The sequence below is a fragment of the Sinocyclocheilus rhinocerous genome, unplaced genomic scaffold, assembly GCF_001515625.1.
Source record: "Sinocyclocheilus rhinocerous isolate Xijiao unplaced genomic scaffold, SAMN03320098_v1.1 scaffold1065, whole genome shotgun sequence".
NCBI classification, from domain to species: domain Eukaryota; kingdom Metazoa; phylum Chordata; class Actinopteri; order Cypriniformes; family Cyprinidae; genus Sinocyclocheilus; species Sinocyclocheilus rhinocerous.
Window position 1 is genome coordinate 784,386 of NW_015628720.1, and position 24,038 is coordinate 808,423.

General features: G+C 42.6%; 1 protein-coding gene across 1 annotated transcript in view; it reads left to right on the forward strand.

The window, feature by feature from the left end:
* The window catches only part of LOC107738341 (zinc finger homeobox protein 3-like), a 235,323-nt gene that overhangs the window by 117,621 nt on the left and 93,664 nt on the right, over positions 1 to 24,038 (forward strand). Inside the window, exon 5 of the mRNA XM_016550084.1 lies at positions 19,240 to 22,324. Within this exon, the coding sequence (XP_016405570.1) occupies positions 19,276 to 22,324 (3,049 nt within the window). The 5' untranslated portion in view covers positions 19,240 to 19,275. The remainder of the gene's footprint in view (positions 1 to 19,239; positions 22,325 to 24,038) is intronic.

Below are 24,038 nucleotides of genomic sequence, written 5' to 3' on the forward strand. Positions count from 1 at the left end.
TGTGTCATCGCATGAGTTTCTTTGATGGAGTATTTTACTCAGGCTTGCGGTGTGAGTTCTCCCTTTTAGACGATACACAGAGCCTTTGAAAATAGCTTGTATGTCATCTTAACCTCCGAGTGAGGGGTCAGCCCCTGTTGAAAAGAGTGCTCAAGGCGAAAGAGAGCAGGAGAATCCCACTGGATGTCTTTTATAAACCCTTTCCCCCTTTGCATTCCTGCGCCATCCCTCTCTGTTCCCATCTCTGTCCGGGTGGCGAGTGAATGGCGACTGTAAACCTTCTCTACCCTTCCTTCTGGCAGGGTGACTGTGGTAGGAAATAAGAGTGGCCTAATCAGGCCTAATAAGAATGTGTTAGTGACGGGGGGTGCTGTTGAAAGGGTTTGAGTCCTCTGTGGAGACACAAATAGACAGAAGACATGCCGGGTATTGAGTTACAATGTCTGGGCCGAACTAGAAGAGCTCTCTTAGTGTCTCCTACATAATGTACTAACACAAGGCATGACTTTACTGCCAGTTATTATAGCTACTGTCAGTGGTACACAAGAATCTGGTTGCATGTGCTTTTGTTACAGAGGTTAACAACACACAAGAGTGCCACGATAAAAAATAAAATAAAACTCATTGCAGAACTGTATTGAAGTCATTGTGTATTGTGTGCATTGCATTTTAATGTGTTTTGAGTAAAAAAAAAAATATATATATATATATATGTAGAGCATCACGTCATTGACCCATGTCTGTTACCAGTGATGTAGTGCAATGCACAATTTTGTTGGCTTTAAATGTGTGACACTTGTAATTCAGATTTTCTTTGTCACTGTAGCAACATTTGTCTTTGATATCGTTTGTGATGCATCTGTAGTATGAGAATATGATCCCATCTTTATCACATCTGTGTCATCAGCTGTGGGAGCCCTCGGGCTAACTCCCACCTCCGAGCAAGCAGAGAGACAGGGAAAACACAACACAAAAAATGTGACAGTTTTACTCCCTTTAGAAATGAATCCTACTTAATTAAGAAGCAATGAAGAATCCACAGATAGCATTGTGTAATTAGCTTAAGCAGGGGCTGCTGTAACCAGATCCACTGCATTAATGACAACATAAGGCCCTGTGAAAAGCATCATTGTTCTCCGGATAATTGTCCTTTTAGTTAACGGAGGGCAGGGGAAAGGCTCTCCTTGTTAGAGGATCTTGGCTGGGGCTGTCGACAGCCAGGGGCACAGATAAGAATGGGTACCCAGGGATGGGGCTGGCACTGGCCCTGTGCCCACTATGACAAGCCCACTTGTGCCCTCTGCCGAAATCCGGATGGCATGTATAGGAATTAGGCCTCCCCTGGGTGTGAAGGGGGGCACGTGTTAATGACATGCCCCTGAAGGCTAATGAATGAAGAGAGATCAATAAAATAAGGCAGATGTATGCAAACAGCATGCTGATTATGCTTCCTAATGACGCCTGCTGGAGCAGAGCTGAGATGGAGGGATGGGGAGGGGAAGGAAAGTGCCATAGAGGCACATGGAACATTTACTCACACACTACCAAGGAGTGAATTAAATAGCTCCTACTCAAGGGATAAACTGTCAACTGATTAAATGTCATAGATGTTTATGGTAGCGCAACTTTTTTGTTTTCCTCTATGTCCGTGTTGTCAGTGTCACATTTATATGAAATAAACCAGTGTTTCTGCACCGCTGAGCCTTCTGCCATAGCAAAATAAATTATATTTTATCTGAATTGTGAGCTTGGAGTCTTGGAGTTGGACTAAAATGCGGTTACTCCAATAGTCCAGTTCACAGACAAATCAGGTTTTTATAGTGTATCTAGGTTAATGTTAATGTACTGTTTTTTATTAATTTTCTTTCATACTAAATTTAACTGGTGTTCATTCATAAGACTGTAAATCTGCAAAAGTATTGTTGATTGTTATTTCATGTTAGGTACTGCAATTAAAACATACTTAAACATAAAACAACTTAAAACATAGACTTTGCCTGTGTTAGAATTTGCCACCACATAGTGGTGTTAAGTCACACTCTTCTGTCTTTTTTAAAACATTTGTATTGTAGTTTATGTTAGTTTTTGCCTATAGAGTGTTTTGGTAACATTTAACAATAAGTTATTTGCATTACTATAAATAAGAACAAACAATACTCTTAATCCTCCAATCTTTTGTTAAACTTTTACATATCCTAACTTTTAAAATTTAATTGTTAGTTCATTCAAGACTGGCATTAAGCTTTTTGAAGTTAGTCAGGGTCTAGGGTTAGGGTGCAGCCTAGAAAGGCAGGTAGCTTCACCTGTTTGGAGCTCTTTTCTTTGAGCTCCCCATTGTATCTAACCAGCCGGAGCTGTTAGAAACACGATATCTACCTTTAAGCAGAGAGGGAGAGCAGCCAAGACTTAACTGCTGTCTTATCCTGGCATCTGCATGGATGCTGTCTGCCTCCATTCACGAGGACTCAGGGAGATGGAATGAAAAGAGAAGGATGAGAAGAGTAAAAAAGAAGTCCACCCCCCTGTTCCCTCTCCGTTTATTCCAAGATCAGGTCCTCTGAGGAATGTGTCTAGCTCTGTGTACTTGTCCAATTCAGCCAGAACTAGAGACATAGTCTAAGTTCAACAGATAAAGCCCAGGTCTGCACTTTCCCCAGCAGGACATTGCTGGTGTTGAGTTTCGGTGTAGGTGACTGTACATCTTAGATTTTGAATGTTGTTCTCTTTGTTCTCTCTGACCAAGCCACTTGGGTTTACAAAATGACAGGCAAAGACTTCATGAGAGCAGACGTCCAGTGCTGTGGCTTTGTGCCAGTCTCGCAGAAGTTGAGACGTTTGCTAGTGTGCTCAGAGGGATATTGTCAATGAATCGTCTGGCGGAATGAAAAACTGTCTGATGACATCAGATCCAGCCACTGACGATGGGGTCAACGCTGTACGGCTGCATTATTTTAATGAAAACAAAGATCCAGAATCCATCAAGCCAAACGACGTGCTCTGCAATGCATCAATTGTTTTATTGCATTGGCTTGAGAATATGATTACGCCTCTCTACTCCCCTTGGGCTTGAAATTAAAACCCTAGTCCACTGTTGAAGACCTTGGAGGACTTTCCAATAAGAGGCCAGAGAGCAGGTGGTGACCCCCTGTGGTCTTGGAGTATATTATTGACCAGGGTCCGGCACCCCGGTTGATTGCTTTATTGTATTGCTATGAACCTCGGTGGCTGGAGACCTCTGGTTGACCCGGGTCTGGAGGGAGCATTGCAGTGACCCTCACCTTAGTGGAAGAGATATGTGGCTTTGACCTGCACCTCGATGAGGGAAGGCTTGACCTGCAGAACTGTGGGGATAATGGCTCTTCTTCCAGTCACCTTCCTTCTGTCTCAGCCTGTAATTTAAAGGCTGTTGGGTCAGTGGTGTCCTCTGCATTCGGGTGGGGCTCTGCCCTGACTCCAGACCCTGTACATGACCCAGTGGTGTTCATCATGTCAGTCTGGCAGGAGGGAGGAGGAATAAAATGCCGATTAATCTTCTCCAAATAACAGCAAAATGCTGCACAATCACTTTGATACTCGAGAGCTGGGGCTTGGAGGGAAATGAATCTACACTCCTGGCTATCCTGTGACGCCTTCAAAAATCTATTTATCATTGGAAATGAAGGGTCAGTAGCAGATGCAAGCCGGTTTAATGCAAACTCATACCTCCCCCTAGTCAATATGAATATGTTGTTGAAGCCCCAACTGAAGACGTCATGGATTTCTTGCTTCCTGTCTCCGTTTCTGGATAAGACTACAAACCCCGGAGTGGTGATTGACACGCAGACCTGCTGCATCTCCTGTGCTCTCCATAAACTGTCACTCTGTCAACCTGATCAAGGCACTTCAGACTTGCAGGAGAAAAACCTTTCTAAACGCACATACATAAGCTTCTCACTTCCTTATTAACTTTTGTTTTCCTTTGTTTTGTCTTAAGTGCCAGTTTCCAAAGGCTTCCATCAAAGCTCCAGCAGTAAAAGTGGGTTGCTGAAATGTTTGAATAACAACCTTGAGTGAAACATACTTGATCCCTCTTACATGTAATATTACCAAAATACATGGCTTTTAATTCTCTTTAGATTTTATTTTTCAAATTGACTTTCCTTTTTGTATGCTTTTAATGAGGATGAGGTATGGATAGGTTTAGATAATGAGCAGGCGGTGACAGAGCCAACAGGTGTTGCTTTGGCTTCCTTGTCCGTTCCGCCTCCCCCACACCTTATTGGCTTACATTTAAGTTTTTATAGCTGTTCATTTTTGTTTTAGCTGTTAATCTTAAGATTGTATGTAGTCCTGGGTTCGGTTAGGCTTTCATCCCAGGACGTCCTAGCTGTTTGTTTGCTTCGAGCATCACAGTACCATTTACTTTAGCATGCAGAGCTTTGTTTGTCTAATGCAGGCTCGCTCACCGTTACCCAGTCAGGCTAGCCACTGAACTCCCTCTGCACCCTCCCAATGAAAGGAGTGCACCTGGCATCATAGAGTTCACTTCAATTAATCCCTCCGAATTACAGTCCCTGAGCCAATTAAGCACCTCTCATCTTACACAGTCCCTCCCCAGCACGAGGCTATGTCCATTGCTGACATCAACCGTTCAGCCCTGTTGAGAGAGGGGTTGGGCGTTACAACTTTGCTCTCTTCTCCGCATAGCCCATGCAAATTTTGGCCCGATTTGGCAGATTTTATAGATTGCCTGATCCCTGAAACTCTCCCTAAAGTGGCGGAAATGAAACACTGGGACCTTTTCAGTGTTTCCCAGCAGTGACGGCAACTCTAGATAATAAGTGTCAACAATGTTTCAGAGAATACCTGTTAGATAACTTCTCAGAAATGATTGATTTGCATTTCAGCACGTGTGTGTATTTGTGCACATGTTAGCGTATCTGTGTAGCACTTCAAATACTAAGGCATGTGGAGCGTTTCCCATGTTGTGTTGGCGTGTATACATAGCCTCCCACTCGTGCCCAGAACCCTGGCAAAGGCGATTCATTCCAAACTTTCTGCTCCACCGAGCAATTTCATTCACAGTATAGCACTATATCTGGCAGCTTTCCCTTACCTTGTACACACACACAGGTGCAGCAGCTGTGTGTGACAGGTTCTCTAATGGTAAGGAAGATTGAGCAGAGCAGTACCGTGGCCTTAGGTTAAGATTCCAAGTGCCTTGCTGTTGATCTTTTAGTCCTGTTTCCTTTAGTAATCTAAAAACGCACGTCCTGACAGCCATTGAATGTTTGTCTTATTTTCTGGCACGCTTCCTCTTTGTCAAAACAGTGACATCATTAATTAAGCACAGTTTCAAGCTCTTCAAGGCCTGGCAGATTCCAGTTCCTTTGAGCAGCACACAGACTTCAGCACACAGTTATATTTTAGTAGCATCTAGTGTGTTGATTTTAGAGCCAGTGATATGTAGGACTATATATGATACAGACAAACAAACGAACAATAAATAAATAAATAATCTTTATAAAATCTAGTTTAAAACACATGTGCCAAGGTCTTAATATTGGTGTCATGTGGTTTTGAAAATATGGTGCAAACTGCAAACATCATGTAAATTTTAAATTATTAAACATGTTTTTTATACCTGGAATGTACGCAATCCTAATCATTATTTTCAAAAAAGTTTTTTAAAGTATTAATATTATTTTGCACATGACTTTGTTATGACTATTTTAAGAAATAAGGTTTTGCCAACTTTGTTTCCTTTCAAGAATTGCATTATTTGAATCCCTTTTCCTTCACTAGGATATCAAGACAACTGTAGCACTTCAATACAGAAATACAATATATTGTCATTCATCAAGAGTGATATTGCCATATATGTTAACTATAAAGTGAAATATAGCTTTCACATACGTACATTCTCTGGGTATATGAAGATATACGTTTCTAAAATAAATAAAATCCCCATTGTAAAATTTCTATGTACATGTGTTAATAAAATCTATATGATGATTTTTATATAGTATTATATGTAGCAGCTATATATTTCTACAATAAATATTTTATTTATACATGCAACTTTATTAAAACAACATATATACATTAACATATAAAAAAATCATATAAAAACATAAAAAAAGTTTTTGTAATTTTTAAATACATTCTTATTTTTTATATTTAATTAATATTTAATAATATTTAATTGTTTTTGCTGTATCGAAAACATACTGAACCATGACACTGCTGTGTCGTATCGAACCGAACCGTGAATTTTGTGAACCGTTAGACCCCCTAATATATATGACAATATATTTTATAAATTGAAATGTAATATATTTGTGTACAGCTCTTATATTTTGTATTCAAGTAATCATATGCATTAATTGCATGTTTTTAAATGTTTTTAGGACAAAATAAACCATGTCACTGACTCTTTAATGTAAAGATTTATTGGCTCTTCAGTATCGAAACATCTATTAGGTTCTTATCAGCTAGGTTATGGTAGGTCACCACTAGAGTGTCGCAAAAGTGATTGTGTGCACTGCTGGAAAACAGAGCCAAAACTGTTTGCTTACTGCACTCTGAACAATGCAGCGTGGACTCAAGCATGTTCTCTATTCTTTTTGCCATTTTGTAACCGGTTTTAAGCTCAACCTCCTAATGAACAAGTCTCAGTTGCAGGGTGAGAACACAGACATGTGGCCTTTCTTTAAACATGCTTAATACTCAGTGCTTTCCTGCCTTTTTTACCCCTCTTAATCCACCCGGCCTCCTCCCCCAGCGAGAGATGATGGACAGGAGTTTATCCCTTCGACTCGCAACAGTGACTGGGCCCTGTCGTTGCAGTTTGATGTGTTTGCAATGAAAAGGTCTCTGTGTTACTCCACCATGCCAAAGATAATTTTCTGGGTGTGATACTGATTTGTCTGTACTCGACACTTACTTGTTGGCATGTTCCTCAAGTCTGCATTACTCACGGATCATTTTCTGGCCCATACGCTGAGCCCTGGGAGACCTTTAGTTATTGCAGGAGGTGTGTGTGTGTGTTGGATGCGAGAGTTGGAGGGGGGGGGGGGGGATGTATCTTTGAGTCTCTTATTCTGCAGGTAATTACACAGCAATGTAAATTACAGCGAGGCAGCAAAGAGCCATGGCCCCTGCCGGCACTAGCCTGGCCCTGCATTCATCCCTCCTGCTTGACCCTGCAGCTAACAGCTTAACACAACAAGCCACATCTTAGCATGGGCCCCTGTCCATGGCTGCCCTTGGATAAATCATTAGCAGATGATGCTTTCTTTTGAATTCCCTTTCTTTTTCTCTTTCACTTTCCATCTCTACCTAACCCTGCCATACAGTACTCGTAGTTCAAAAGGAATCATATCTGGTTGATATTTAGCTGCCAGGTCCTCGGTTAAAGGGGTGGAGACTGTTGGTCTGGAAAGCTGAAACTCGTAGGCACGCATACTGAAGATATGTTTCTGTCCACAGAGGAATGTGGCTTCTCTTCCAGGATCTGACCTTTGACCCTGTTCTGACACATGGCTGAGATTCTTTAAGCTGCACTAACGGCTTTCTCTCACTCCTTTTCTGCCTCTCTTTCAGGTCTGTCTGTTATTACGCACACATTGATCTGTCACCAGTAGTTAGAGCTCCATGCTCCAGTCTCTTCCTCGGCTTTTAGACATAAATCCTAAAAACATGACCACAGAGTGACTGGAGATCAGTGTCTTTCTCTTTTTTTCCTACCTCTCTCGCTCCATCTCTCTCTCTCTCCCTTTCACCTTTTCTTTCCTCCTTTCTCTTTCTGGGCCAGCTGGGCTCCAGATGTAATCTGCATTTCATGTGGCGCAGTGCAGGGAGGCAGGCCATTTGAGCGGAATAGCGCTGGGCTGAGACTGGGCCGGGCTTTGGGTCTGCCGCTCAGCAGTTCAGCTAGATGTTGCGGTTAGTGTGATGTGAACTTTGACAGTCTGTGTCATGCTTAATGCCTCGCTTCCCAAACACAGCTCAGTGAGGCTGATTTATATCTAACAGGTGCTGCATTCAGTGCAGCAGCGGGGCTGATGGGATGGGGGACAGCTTGTGGCTGCCTCATTAAAGAGAGGAGGAGATAGAAAGCTGATTTTCTGTCTGACGTCCACACCCGCCGGCAACAAAGAGCATAGAAGGAACTTGGACTTCCGAACAGTTGCCACGCTTCTGAGGTTTTTGACTATTCTTCTTTCTATCTCACATGCTTTGGATGTCCTCTCGCCCTGCTTGGGCTTTTAGTTGTGGTGGGCTCTCTGACCTCTGCTGAGTGCACAGTGGCTTAAGCCCTGGCAGACACGACAATGCCAGGATTGTCTGGGAGTGTTGACATGCCAGCAAACTTTGACGGGCTTATGTTAGTGGCACGGTGTCGGTTTTCCCCCTGCCGCCCCTGTGAAGGCAATCCTTAGCCTCCTCTCTCTTCTTTCATCTTTCTGTCTGTTTCTCTCTTTCGCCTTCTCTCTGATAGTAGTCTTTACCAGTTGGCCTGTAAACTTGGATCTGGATTCGTTTTAAATCTTGATAATTAACTGAGGGTTTGCAGGTATCTTTTAGTCCTTTCATGTAAGTCTTTGTCTTTGTAGGTGATTACAATTCTTCCGTTTTCTGGTGGGTGTGGCCAGGCTGTGACTGAAATGGTCACAATTGTGGCGTAAAATAAAAAGTTGCGACTAAAAGTTGTGACATCATAACGATTCACAAACAAATGACTCTTTTTAACAAGTCAGTCTGAAAGATTCACAAAACGGTTTCTGGTTAGCAGTTAGTAGTTTAAAGGGGTCCTATTATGCTCTTTTACAAATTCTTGATTTTGTTTTGGGGGTGTACTAGAACAGGCTCTCATACTAGGTTGTTCGAAAAATACATCATTTTTCACATATTTTACATTATTACAACACCTCTCTCCCCAGTGTGGCATGAACGGCTCGAATAGTTCCTGTGTGTTGTGATTGGTTAGCTGGGCCGAAATGTGCTGTGATTGGTTAGCTGGGCCAGTGTGTGTTGTGATTGGCACCACTCGGCGCCTGGTCGGGAAATGTCATGCCCCTTACCATAGTTACTTACTGCAAGCTTCAGTGTAAATATTGCGTCAAAATCAAATCAATTTGAGCGCCATTTAAACCCGGATGATTGTAACCACTCTAAGTTTGTCTGCCTTGGGGAAGCTAGCATGTCTGCGACATAGTGATAACACTCGTTGCCTTCTGTAGTGCAGCTCAAGCAGGTCTCGCCCCATTCGTCGATATCACAAATCCTGGAAAATATGCATTGTAGTCCAAACGAGTAGTTCATTGTAGTTTTTGAAAAGTGATTTCTGTTAAATAAAATATCTCCTTTTTAATTGGACTTCGGGCTTTGTAACTTTGCAGATCTTTTGTATGCTCAAACAGCAACATTACAGACTAACTAAAGTTGAAAAAGTGAAAAAGCATAATAGGACCCCTTTAAGTCTGACTCATTCAGAATCAAAGAGCTAGAAAGGGATTCCCTCACTGAACTATGAATCACATGGTTTTTATATGGCACAAAAACAATTTTAAATGAAAGCAAATTTATTTTAGGATTTCTAGTAATTGTTTATTCTTAGAAATGGGTATGGCCTTCTTGTCAGCTGAGCACTTTTTTCCACTCCAGGTAGGACATCCATGGAGTGCCCTTCATATAATCAAATTAGTTTTCAGTTTGTAAACCCCGACCTTCATGCTGAGCTCAGCTTTTTGTCACCCCTCCCCTGCTGAATGAAACATTCGTTGTGTGCCTCGACAAGTCAGAGGAAGGCCATTCAATGTTTTCGATGTTCCTCTTCGCCTGGAGCGTCGGCATCTTTCGACACCAGCCTCGAGGCCACCTTGTTACACACTTAACTACTTGTATTCTCATAGTGTTTTTCTCTTTCCTCTGTTGAGAGTTATTCATTTCATCACCGCTGAGGAAGAATGCACGTCACTTCACTTGCTTTGCCTTGGCCCTTTTTCTCGTAAATACTGCGGGCTAGGTATGTACAATGTGATAAACCGCAGGCGTCTGTAGTTATGGTTATGATTTATTGGTAGTGTCTACATACCACAAAACGATACACTTAGATAATGAAAGTTGTTACAGATCGAACCATCTGCAGGTGGATTGGCACGGTGTAGTTTAGAAAATAATAGTGTGAACATTAACAATTTGGTTGTTGTGTGTAAAACGAAGCTTTCAACATCATCACAGCTGTCAGCTCCCCATTTGTTTATGATTCTGCTGAAAATGAGCCTGCTAAGCTTCCGTAGCAGCCCGTAAAAATAGACTGTCAGTAAGTAAGAGCATGGGTACCTAATTGGAGATGCTGTTGTTTGAGAATAGCTGGGCTTTAAGAGTTAGTGCCATGTCTTTAATTCGCACCAGCAGTCCCTAAAACTCCCACCTGTAGCTTATGCTATGAGAGCAGCCTGAAAAAAAAAATGTTTAACTGTAATTTGTTTGCTCTCCCTCATTCTCTTTGGTTTTTTTAAATGTCCGGATGTTCAACACCAACAACACTCTGGCTTTGCTTCCCTCTGTTTCTCCAAAGAACACATTATTCCTTGTACTTTATTAACACTCCATAATTCTTTAAAGGGGGGCGGGTGGTGGGTGCAGTAGAAAACCATACTCCCTTGAGGTTTATTGCTTAAAGCAAGCACGGCTCTTTCCCAGGATAAGAGATTTAACTAAGCAGAGAGGAATTTGGGCCAGAATTCATAAAAGAAGTATTTGTGTACCAAAAAAAAAAAGTTCGTACTTTCTTTCCAAATCTTTGTCATTAATGACTTTAGCAAATGTGAAGTGGAGAGTGAATGGAGATGCAGTGTAGGGTCTTCAAAGAAAGCCTCTAATTATTTATCCAGGATATCCCGCTGAAGAATTAGAGCGACTAAATCACTTCCACAGAATGGTTTCACTGGGACGCCCTTTAATCCCCCTTGTTTGTGCGAGCGTGCTTGCCTTTGCGCCGGTATTAGATCCTCAGCCGCTATTTGAATACCCACGGTCAGGGCAGGACATGTAGGAGATTGCGTCTTCTCCTCCCCGTTACTGCTTTTCTGTCTCCTGAACCCAGAACAGCTGTCGCCCTCTTCGCTCAGGTTTCCTCCGTAGTCTGCCCTCCCGTGCCATCCAGAAGGATCGTATCGCACTCCTCGGGTTTAAATGTTTAACAAAACACTAGGCCCCGCCGTGACTCCTCTGCCTGGCAGCCTTGAAAGCTCTCAGTGTTTCTATGCCACCTTTGCTAGCCTGTAACTTTTAGAGCCCGGGCATGCAAGTTATTGGACCGTTTGTGAGTTTTACACTTGTTGACACCGAGTGTTAAGCCCAAGAGTAAGCCTGTCTCCTCTTGCGTTATGATTCTCGTCACTTTCAGGACACCTGATAGCTTGGATTTGTTTCAGCGGAGCACTAAAAGAGTGTCTGTGCCTTTAAGAATGCCCTACTTGGGTTATTTGGCTAATTCCAGGTGCTGTCTCTCTCGTCGCTCTGTTTTACCAGGTGCAGGACTGAGTCATTACTGAGGTATTTGTTTTCCAGATTAGTTAAAAAGGCCTTGGATTAGAGGCGGGTTATCCAAGCTCTATTCAGCCTGCCTGATGCTGATTCCTGAGTTAGAGCTCAGGTGCTCAACATGTAGTTGAAGAGCATATTGTGCTGTTACTCACGAATAATCCTTCATGACTTTCCCTTAGGGTGGAAAAATACAACTACGGGTCTTATATAGACCTCAAATCCAGTGTCCCAGTGCTGTGTGCAGCTGAGGTCCCTCTCTCAAGCGTTTACATGGAGCTTCAGCGATTATGATAATGAACAGTTTTATCATCGGCCTTACAATCAATAATGCAGCTTTTTAAGGTTTAATATTTCAATGGTATTGATCATCTTAACAACCGTGTTTGCGGTCGACTTGCCTTAACTGCAGCCTCAGTGAGAGGAGAGATGAAACAGTGAGGGTACGTATGAAGTGGGGGTGTTTGGACATCAGGAAGTTGAGGAGGGAGTGATTGAGGAAGCGGGGGTTGACTTAGAGGGCCAAACTCCTTATAGCAGATGAAATGTTATATTTCTTATATGTATAATAAATCAGTGGTGTCATGAGGGAGTCGGGGGGAAGCATAGAGGATGGTGGTCTCATTGTGTAGATGTTGACAGAGCTCAATCTCTTTATCTGACCCAGTCAACCATCCTCTTTTGCACAAGACAGATAAGTGTGGTGCTTGAAGAAAAGAAAAAAAACTCTAGTTTGCATATTTCTCTTCTAACCTTCCACACTCGCATTCACTTATGTTTTCTCTATCTGTCTGTCTCTCTCGTTCTGTCTCACTCCCTCACGAGAGAGGAGAGAGCGGCTTCCTTGAGCTATTAATAGAGGAGATTTGATAATTAATGAAAATGAAAGCCTTTGGGCCTGGCTGCCTTTGAAACACACACACACACACACACACATATGCGCACACACTCACACATGTTTACCTAGATATCTAAATGGGGACTTATCCTTGACTTCTGTGGTTTTTAAATTACTCGTCTCTTACTAATCCTAGGGTTAAATGTAGTATTAAATTGATATATACTAACCCTAACCAACTGCATAAAGGGGCCATGGCTCTTTGCTGCCTCGCTGTAATTTACATTGCTGTGTAATTACCTGCAGAATAAGAGACTCAAAGATACATGGAACCCCCCCCCCTCCAACTCTCGCATCCAACACACACACACACCTCCTGCAAAAAAAAAAAATATATATATACTGTATATGATACTCTACATATGTTTGCAATATATTACAATATATTTTAGTTACAGTAATATATTTATTTTAAAACTAAAAAATGAAAACTGTAAAAACTTTGATGGCAAAATTACCATCAAATTTAACATAAAAAAATCAAATAAATAAATGTTAAAGCAAAATATTTTTTTTTAATCCTATATTTGGAATTTAACACAATGCTTAGTAAGAGATGAGTGTTTTAAAAACCACAGAGGTGAAGGATAAGTCCCCATCTAGATAGCTAGGTAAATGGATTTTCTTGGATTTGACTAAGATCTGACTAAGCTATTTACTAAGCAATTTTTTTTAAACCAAATTTGTTGTTAAAGCATAGCATAGCATAGTGACACACACCCACGTAATCCTTTATTGGAAATGCAGTCTGATATTCTTATGGTTTGTGTGTTTTTGTTGTCAGACCAACTCTCGCTCTACCTTTGAACATGTTTCAAGTCAGAATGCTTTGTGGTATTTTTTTGGTAAAACTCATCTGTTGGGTTCGCAGTGAGCACATCTTAAACACGCCTTCAGTATGCGTGTGGAGAAAACAACCTGTAATTAATTGTTTGTTAGAATTGATCTAGTTCACAAATGCAAAGTGTACAGGCAAGCACATGAAGACACAACATTCTTCACGAGAGGTAAACAGGCAAATGCACTCTCTCTCTGTCTCTCTCTCTCTCTTTCTGAGAAGTAAGTAGGCTCTCTCCACTCCTCCCTCCTGTGTTGTGGAGCATGCTGTGCGCACTCAATGTGCCTGGGGGTGAATGGAGGGCTTTTTGCAGCACGAACATGATCACCCATCTCTGATTATACATCAATACCTTTATCCCTGGGATAATTTATGCACTTACAAAACACAAAGCTTTATCTGAACCAACCACTGGGGAAGGTGGAGGCAAATAATGTGCTATTACTTTACTGTAAGATTTGTTAAGAAAAGAGTGGAAAAAAGACAGCATGCGGGGGTCAAAACAAGAATTATTTTACTGTTCTAGAAACGACATCCTCCCCTTATTTCATCTTATATGTGACCCTGCTGGACCACAAAACCAGTCATAAGTAGCACAGGTATATTTGTAGCAATAGCCAACAATACATTGTATGGGTCAAAATTATAGATTTTTCTTTTGTGCCAAAAATCATTAGGATTTGAAGTAAAGATCATGTTCCATGAAGATATTTTGTAAATTTCCTATAAATTTCTTTTGATATAAATATATCAAGCTTATTTACCCAGATTTCAGATTATAAGATTTAAAAAAATTGACCCTTTTGACTGGTTTTGTGGTCCATGGTCACATTTTAATGTGGTTCATTTTATGTAGGTATATTTTTGACTTGATAAATATTCCTACACTATAATATACCTGTAATATATTAAGATGGTATTGGGTTTTCTAGAGAAAAAAAGAGCTTCTTTTAATCTTTGCATACGATCGAGAAGAAATGAGAGGCTGTTGGGCAAATGGAAGCGCTTACCAAAAACAACAGTGAGTGGAGAATCTCCAACAGTATGCATTTTTAATAGGGGAATGTGGATATGTTGAGTGTGGTATTAGCTCTGTGGCTGCGAGTGGGCTTGTGTGAAGCTCATTTGTACTTGCGGCCCCGTTCCTCCACCAGCCCCCCATGCTGCCTGCTAATTGGCAGGAGACTGGGAGCTTCCTGCTGTGTGTTCGCCACTTTCCCCTCGCTCTACCACCCTACCAGCTCTTTTTTGCCAGCTTTCCCCTCCGAACTGAGTAATTAACCCACAGCTAATTAACCACTTCTAATTACACTGAGGAGCCTGTTTCTTTCGCACTCACCAAAAGTGATGAGACACTTTGCCAGTGTGTGGATTCCCCTTCAGCTGCCTTTGAACCTGCTCCAGATTTCATCGGTGGAATAAATGGCGCTAAAAGCAGCCTGACGTTGCATCACACGCTTTGTCAGGAAAACATTTTTATGCTCCCTTTGTTTTGCTACATTGATTGCGTTTACAGATCTTATGCTGTTACCCGAGAGCGAAAATTATCACCAAGATTCAGTTTCAGCCCCTAGAACAGAGAACACTATTGATACCTCGGAATCAATTCGTTTGTGTTCGGGCCAGAGACCAATTAGTAACAGATGAGTTTGCAGATGTTTACTGTTACATAAAGTCACAGAGGAGTACCTCCCATTTCCACAACAAACATAATCTATTAACTAGTGTCAGCGTGCAGGTAGAGCGCTTGGGCCTCACTCACTAATGGCTGTGGCTCTGGGAGCGATGCATGCTGGGAACCGGCGTTTAGTCCCGTTTTCAGCGCCGCGTTGGCAGTAGCAGCAGATAGCTATGTTCTCTCATCCCTTACCCACAGCCATGCTGCACTGATCTCTCTTTCCCTCTCTATCGCTTTTCCTCCCTCTTTCCACAGCCTCAGTCTCATCACAGCCGCTGCTATTTCTGTTGCACAGACTGATAGCTTGAACTAAAGATCATTGATTTTACGGGAAGCAGTGTTTACAGCCAGAGTGCCATCGACCTGAGGTGACTTTTTGCCTTCTGACACAGCAACTCCTCTGAAGTGTCGCTGTGTCTACATTGAACGTTCAGGACGAGGAAAAGGAGGTGGAGGAATTTTTCAGTCCTCTCTGTTTACCTTTGCACGCTAATAAAACTGAAATTGAATAGGTGCCATCTCAAAATACCCAGTGTGGAACTTCTGCAGAAGAGTTTTTGAATTATATGAGTCATGACATTCTGTCACTGATGTTATTAATCATTTAACAAATGAGGCATTTTAATAATAATAATAAATACATATTCGTTTTGAATAATTGTCTGTAATTGTCTGTAATTGTGGTTTTTATCAACATTTTAGCATGCATAAATTATTATATTATATTATATTATATTATATTTGCTTGTATTATTCAAGACTTTCAAATCAACAACAATCAACACATTGTTTGGAAAATATTTATTTATTTAGATTTTTAAATTATATTTATTATGTGTATATGTATTATTCATAATTTTATCTATTGAATAACTATACTTTTGGATTCTTTGCTTTGATTGGCTGAGACACATGGTGGGAGGAGAATAAGACAATGTTTTATGAAAATAATATGAATAAAGAGCACTGCTGCAGAAATCTTCCTCATTGTCCTTACATAAATACTGCATGTGTGTTGCACATGTATTGAGCTACAAGTGTCATCTACAAACTGACACAATAAATATTTTGTCCGCTCAGTGGTTATGTTTAAGTTGTAGTTTCTGTTTTATTTTTAACAAAGCAAAATTTTAGCATTAAGATTGATAATGCAGTAGTGGTGTGAACAGTTTCTCTACATATATTTGCGATTTAATTGGCCATACTTCAAAGATGAAGCCTTCTCACCCAGCTTCAATGAATATACCCCGTTGTGCAATATCAGGAGGCCCTCCCTGCTTTATCAATAGGAACCTTCCCTTCCTACATCTCCCTGTAACTTGCCTAGCATTTATGCCATTGATTTTTCAATAAGCGCCCTAACCCTGTAGTAGCCAAGCTGTGCGATGGCTAGATCTGGCGGGAGATGGGAAAAGAAAAGCGTGGCTTGCTGCAGACCACAGGGAGGTGATGATGAAGCCTTTTTCTTCCTCTGAAAGTCTCTGGAAGGATACGTTCTCTACGTATTGAGGGGTGCTGGGGGTGGGGCGTGGGGGTCAGGCCGCACCCCGTGGCGGTTCTCAGCTGGGGCCGAGCAGGAGTTAATTCCCCAGGAGAGGGTAGGGAGCGCTGGGCCTCTGGAGGCCTGGCCCCTGGGCAGGTGATTTTGCGTGCTTATAATCAGACGGGTCCTTAGCCTTTAATTCCCTCTTTGCTCAGCCAGTAAATCCCACCAAATGAAAAGGCCCATAAATAAAAACTTATCTAATTTTCTATCCCCTCTAAATGACATCCAGACCCAGCTCTGACAGTGTTCATTATGTACTGCGCTTTTTTTTTTTAATCGTTAGAAACCTTATCTACTTTGTTTGGCAGGTTAAGAGGGAATGTTTTCTATTGTGCTTAATTTGAGTTGAGAAGAGTTTCTGTGTCCCTCTAAGAAAGACTTGAATTCCTGATTCACAGCTTCATGGAGAGGGTTGCTTAATGAAGATGAGGCATTGATGACAGGATGTGTATATAAAGGATATAAAGGAAACAATGTTTTATACATATTTTTATGTAGTGTTTGACTCTGTGAGAGAAATGCTTAATATGTGTTTGCTGTATGCGTCTGCATGTCTGTCTGAACCTTCGTTAGTGTAGTAGAGCGATTAAAGATTCCCTTCTTTAAACAGGTGTCGCTTCGGAAGCAGACCTTGAGCAGACAAACTACATTATATCTGCCCGCCCATCTGCGACTGGCAGACTCCAGACAATCCTATTGCACATCAGTAACCACTGCAGGTTATTGAATTAGACCATCTCCATTTTAAATGGCAATCCTGTTTTCTGTAAGCAGCAGACGCGCCCAGACGGCTTGGGCCGCCACTCTCTAGCACTGTTTAAAGGAAGCCATCTCATTTGCTTTAAATGAAAAGCGTATCATGGCAGATTTTCAAGAATGACCATTTGTGATTGCCTGAGTCATAATCTTTTAGCTGTTTATGTTTAACAGTTTAAGTAGTTCTCTACTCCTTCTATTACATACAATCCCATAATGCTGCAGCAGTGCTGAGGGAGGCATAATAGGAACAGGTTACCGGAATGTTATTTTTGGACTTCTGTCAGTTGTTGAATGTAAACGTATTGTTGCTGATTGACATTTTAATAGTGCAAAACTTAATTATTTTGTATTGGAATGATACAGAAACACTTTAACCATTTACAACTAACTGTCAGTGTAATTAATCTTCATGTTTTAATAGTCAATAATAACCTCATTATTTATTGGGTGTCTGTTTAATTAGACAAAGTACACATTATTAGTACTGTAATTCTGGAGTTAATTTTGTAGAAATGTAAGTAGAATTATACAATTACAATTAGCAAAATACATAATAGCAGTAAAACATATACAAAAAAAACATGGTCATTGTTTGACAGGTGTGTGGGAGGGAGGGGGTGGCTTTGTGGGTTGGACTTGAGGGGTGTCAAATTTTCATCAGACATTCATGAAGAGGGAGTCAAACATTATCAATGTCCCCAGCCAAACGCTCTCATGTTAATACATTTGGTGGGGGTGGGGCTGCAGACACAGTGTCTGATCACTGCTGAAATTTGCATCCCTAAGTAAATAAGTAAATAAATCAAGTAGAGGCAGCGAATGTGCTAATCAGGCAGGACGCGGTGGTTAGCATGCTGCCGGGAAACTTGGCTCATGTAATATTCAGCAATGGAGGGTGAAAGGCCAGGCCAGAGTTATTGGTTTCAGTCCGGTTGCCCCCTTTAATCAATGCTGCCTGCATCCCTTTATTAAAATTATTAGCTCAGCAGTATCTCTCGCTATCATTTTATCTTCTTTATCGCCTGCTTGAAATTGTGGCCTGCTCATGGCTCTTTCGTTGCTCGGGGCAGCACTTCCCTTTAGAAAGTTCGGCTCTCATTTATTATTTCAGAGGCAGAGGAGTGTTTAAAACCAGGCTAAGCGTGCAGGTTATTGGATGCTAGATCTATACACAGCATTTAGAGTACCAGCATTGCTGTTGTATTTTAAGCTTAAAATATAATATAAACAAATCTTTCTTTCTATGTTGTGTGTATTTACGTACATAAATATAAATATTTGCTGTAAAAAGCATATACGCATCCACTAAATGCATCTTACGGGCGTGATCTGTTCGTGCAGTGTGTTCTGTGTGTGGGATCTCTCTATAATGGAGGTCCTAAAACAGCATGGCTAATATATTTTTGTAACCTTCAGTTCTTTCTTCGGGTGTGAGATGGATCATGTGCTGATGGCGGGTTTCACTATGTCTAATTAGCAGCACAATGGAGCTTTTTATCCATTAAGTTATTCTGTTACTGTGTTTCTCAGACTCAACGTTAATTAAAAAAAAATGTATGCAGGATTTGGAACATAGCAGACTCCGGGTGTTGTGTGGAAGGTCTAGATAAAAGATAGTAACTGGCTGATATGACAGGATGAGGCATCTGAGCTGCCTTATTAGTGCTTGTCTGAGGTATTGTGTTTAAGTACCTAATCTAACCTAATGAGCACTCTGTCATTTTCCACCATTATATCTCACACTTTTGTTTCTCATCTAATCTACTATACATTAAGCTGCTCCCCACTCACTATACATGTACATGGCTTCACCATTTATCAAGATGCTTTGTATGTCTGGTTGAATGTTCATCTGAAAATTTGCTTGAATAGAAACAATGAAAAGAACGAATTAAAGATGTATATTATGTACTTTTCTTATGTTCTGAGACATTATACATTTCAAGCAGTAGTTTAAACCTGTCTCTTTCTCTCTTTTTTCTCTTCAGGCTTGGATGCGATGAACGCCTCATGTAGGCATCAGCATGGAAAGCTGTGAGTCTCCCGTGGTTTCTGGGACAGACGATGGGCTTGGCTCCTCTGCCACCTCCCAGCAGCATCACCATCCACAACCCTGGAACGATCACCCTAACGCACAGGTCCCACCTTGCAACCCTTCCTTGGAGCCCCTGTCTCTCTCTGCACCCCACTCAGCCCAGCTCCAGAATCCCAGCACACCCTGCGAGGCTGTAAGAGAACAGAAGCAGCAAACACTGTCACAGGTTCACGGTGATAATTCCACTGCCAGACGGCTGCACCCCAAAAGAGAGGCGTTAGAGGAGGAGGAGCAGGAGGGAGTTAGCTGTGGAGAAGAGGACGAAGACTTGGAAGAATTGGATGAAATGGAGATTGACAGCTGTTTCCCTAGTCTGCAGCCCTTCTCTGGTGTACCTATGGTGCCAAGTGGAGGGGGCATGCCCATGCTCATGCGGCAACAGCCCTCCCATCGGAGGGGAGCCACAGAGAGTGGGAGCGAAGAAGGAGAGGAAGAGGAGGAAGAGGAGAGTAGTGACGTGGAAAACCTGGCTGGAGAGATAGTCTACCAGCCTGATGGCTCTGCCTACATTGTGGAGAGTCTCAGCCAGCTGATCCAAAGCGATGGGAGCATGGAACCAGGCTTGCTCCCCTCAAACTCTCTCCCCAGTGGGGGAAAACCAGAGGAACCTGCGGGGACCTCTTCTTCGGTGTACCCTCAGATCATCAACACGTTTCATATAGCCTCGTCTTTCGGAAAATGGTTCGGCTCCTCAGACCAAGGTTTCCCCAATACCTCAACCCTGGCAGGCCTCAGTCCTGTCCTGCACAGTTTCCGCGTCTTTGATGTGCGGCACAAAAGCAACAAGGATTACCTGAACAGCGACGGGTCTGCCAAGAAGTCCTGCGTATCCAAAGATGTTCCCAACAACGTGGATTTCTCCAAATTTGATGGCCTGGCCATTTATGGCAAAGGCAAGCCCATCCTCATGTGTTTCCTCTGCAAGTTGTCTTTCGGCTACGCACGCTCCTTTGTCACTCATGCAGTCCATGACCATCGCATGACCCTATGTGAGGACGAGCGCAGGCTCTTAGGCCACAAGCATGCATCGGCGATTATACAGGGCATTGGGAAAGACAAAGAACCACTCATTAGCTTCCTAGAACCAAAAAATAAAAACTCTCCTCCACCACCTACCCTGGTACCCATGAACTCAGGCCAGAGCTTCTACGGCACGTTCAGTGGGGTTCATTTAGAAGGGGGCAGCAGTAGTCAGGGAGGTGAGAGCCTCCTCAACAAAGACTCTGACTCGGGTCTCCAGCAACAAGTCCTCCTCACGTTGGGGGGTCTTGGCAGCCCCAAGCCTTCCCTTACCTCAACCCCAGGCCCAGCCAAAGACTCCAACACTCTGTCCAAGCAGGGTAGGAGAACAGAGGGGTCTGTGGGGAAAGAGGGGACTCATAGAGGGGAGGATTGGGATGCCGAAACCTGTGAAAGAAAGGCTCTCCTTCACGGTGAGGAGATGGCCTCAGAGGAAGAGGATGAGCTTCTTTTAGAAGAAGAGAATGAAGAGGTAGAGGACGAAGGCACTGCGGTGGCCTGTAGTGGAAGTAGCAGCAGCAGTGGCAGATTTGTGGGGGAACCGGCTGTCTCAAACCAAAGCATCTCCAAATCTCCTTTATTAATGCCTAGTAGCGCTCTCCAGCCTTCTGCTTGTCTCTCTGCAGCCAGCCCCGCACTCAGCAGCAAAGCCTCTGCTTCCATGTCCTCCTCTTCTATCAGAGGGTCAGAGGACGGGATGGCTGCAGACGGTGGAGGGAGAACTTCAGATCTCTCTCTGAGCTTTAACTGCCAGGGGTCTACGCTCCCCGCGGCAATGGCAGCAGTCACTGGCAGAGGGGGCGAAGAGGATGAGGCCGCATGTTCCTCTGCGAGCACGTCCTCCCCTCTTGCGTCCAATTCTGCTGCTGAGGAAAGTGCCAATCGAGATAGTGCCACAGCTCCTGAACCAAATGAATGCCCAGCAGAAGGAGATGAGGACAACGGTGCCCTCCTCCACCACCACCACCACTTTCACCACCATCACCACCACCCGCACCCTTCACCCAATGCTCACATGCACCTCCATCACACAGCTGCTTGTGACATGTCAGGAATGAGTGAGTGCACCCAGAACCATGGGGCTGGGGGCAGTGGAGGGAGTGGAGTGGAGTGCCCGAAGTGTGACACTGTTCTAGGCTCCTCTCGCTCACTGGGTGGCCATATGACCATGATGCACTCGCGGAATTCGTGCAAGACACTGAAGTGTCCCAAGTGCAACTGGCACTACAAATACCAGCAGACCTTGGAGGCCCACATGAAGGAGAAGCACCCTGACTCTGGAAGCTCCTGTGTGTACTGCAGCAATGGACAGAGTCACCCTCGCCTTGCCCGTGGGGAGAGCTACACTTGTGGCTACAAGCCCTTCCGCTGTGAGGTCTGCAACTATTCCACTACCACCAAAGGCAACCTAAGCATTCATATGCAGTCTGACAAGCATCTTAACAACATGCAGACGTTACAAAATGGAGGAACTATTCCGACTGCTGGTGAACAAGTGTTTGGGCATGCACCTGGAGGGGTGGTGCCTGTTTCTTCTGCTACCCAGGCCAGCAGCCATCATCCTAGTCACCACCATCATCCTGCCCAGTCCTCCACCCACATGGCAGGGCCCTGTGGTGCCCCTTCACCCACCAAGCCAAAAAGCAAGCCCACCTGGCGGTGTGAGGTGTGTGACTATGAGACCAATGTAGCACGTAACCTGCGCATCCACATGACAAGCGAGAAACACATGCACAACATGATGCTACTTCAGCAGAACATGACCCAAATGCAGCACGGCCGGCTTGGTCTAGGCGCTATGCCTTCACCCTCAGAGGCTGAGCTGTACCAATACTACTTGACCCAAAACATGAGCTTGCCACCAGGCCTTAAGATGGACCCATCTGGAGCTGAAGCCCAGTTCTTGCTTGGAGGTTTTCATCTGGACCCCAACATGGCGGCTCTGGCCCCAGCACTAGGTGAGTTTAATGAGTTACAGGTAACACATATTGCAGTTTATGTGGGTTTTGAGCGCTGTCTCTTTGTTTAACTATTTATCTGTAATTTCTCAATGACAGATAAGAGCCTTTCCTGTTTGTTCAAACCATGCCTTTCCTGTAAAACTATTTGACTTTTATCTTATATGGGTGATTTTTTTTTATTCTATGTTAAATTTCTGCCCCCCCCCCTTGCTGCATTATCTCCACCCATACTAACACATGGCTACAAATGTTTTAGTTTTATGCACTCATTCTCTTAAACAAGGTGTGTGAGGGAGAGAGAAATAAAAAATAGGCACATATAAGGCTGAAATGTATTTGAAGGGAAGCGAGTGTCTGTATGCAAAGAGATAAGGGCCACTTATCTCTTAGAAGAAGAAGTCATCATGCTTTATGAAAGGTGCACTCTTCAGTATTGAATTGACTTGAGTGACAGGTATTAAACCTGATTTAGAGCATAATGAAAAAAAATCTGTGGCAACATGTTCAGTATGTAGCTTTCTTGAAATAAAGACATGATTCCTTAATGCAGACATCATGCATGGTTTAATGCCTGAAACAAGAAAAATTGTTTGTTTATGTGTGTTTGTGTAAAGGCTGAGACATAAGCTGGTACATTAGATTTATGAGGATGTGGTTTTGGCATATTCAAGTAGTGCTTACTAGTCTTGCAGATTTCAGCTTCCACAACGCAGACAGAGGCACACAGACAAAAAGAGGGAGTGAGCGAGTGGGAAAGACAGGCACACACATCTTCTTAACACTCAAGCTTCGGTTTATTTTTCGCATCCTCTATGTGTCACTCTATCTGGGTCACTTTGGCTGGGAAATTCCCCCTTTTGCTGCCCCTGTGTTTCTTGTGAAAGATAGTGTGACGGAGTAAGCTGGGGCCAGGGGAGTGTGCCACATGGCCCTGTCCTCTAGGCTCATACTAAACATCACTGTTTTCACGTAAATACTATGCAACTACCACTGCATACCAGCTTTTCCTTTTTTTCCTGCTTTTGTAATTGCAGCTATATACTTTACCATAGTCAAAAAAGGAAGGAAAAGGGGCCTAGTGAGGGTAATTCAGCAGCATAGTAGAATTTAGCATGCCAGCTATAGGCCCACAATTTGCACAGACTTGTTTCAAAATGTTGCCAGTTCAAAGACAAACAGGAATTGATTGCTGTGACTAATTCTTTTTTATCCTCCCTCTTGTAGTCATTTGGTTGGTTTTCTGGTGAGGGAATGTTCAATGAACACATAACAGGGAAGAATTGACAGCACATAAGTCTTATAAAGAACAGTGGTGTTATTATACAAATAATCTGGAATGTTCAGTGCACTTTCATATATTTAAAGTCTCACTCTACTAAATATCACATTTGTGTATTTGCATATAAGTGACACATTACATCTCTGAGATCTGGACATCATAGTTAAACATTTTTTGGTTATTGCAAATGTGAACTTGTAAATCCTTTCAGATTAATGCTTTTTCCATAAACATATTTCCTGTTATACTTAAACATTATTATCGACTGGCACAAGCAAAATATTCAAAATATTTTGATGCAAGATATGCTCAAGAGGTCATGAATACTAAGCAGAACTGACAGAATTACAAGTATTTACATGAAAGGTTTTTGAAAATAAAATGTCTTTCTTAATTGACACACATTGTAAGAGTACTAAAAAGGAGAGGTTG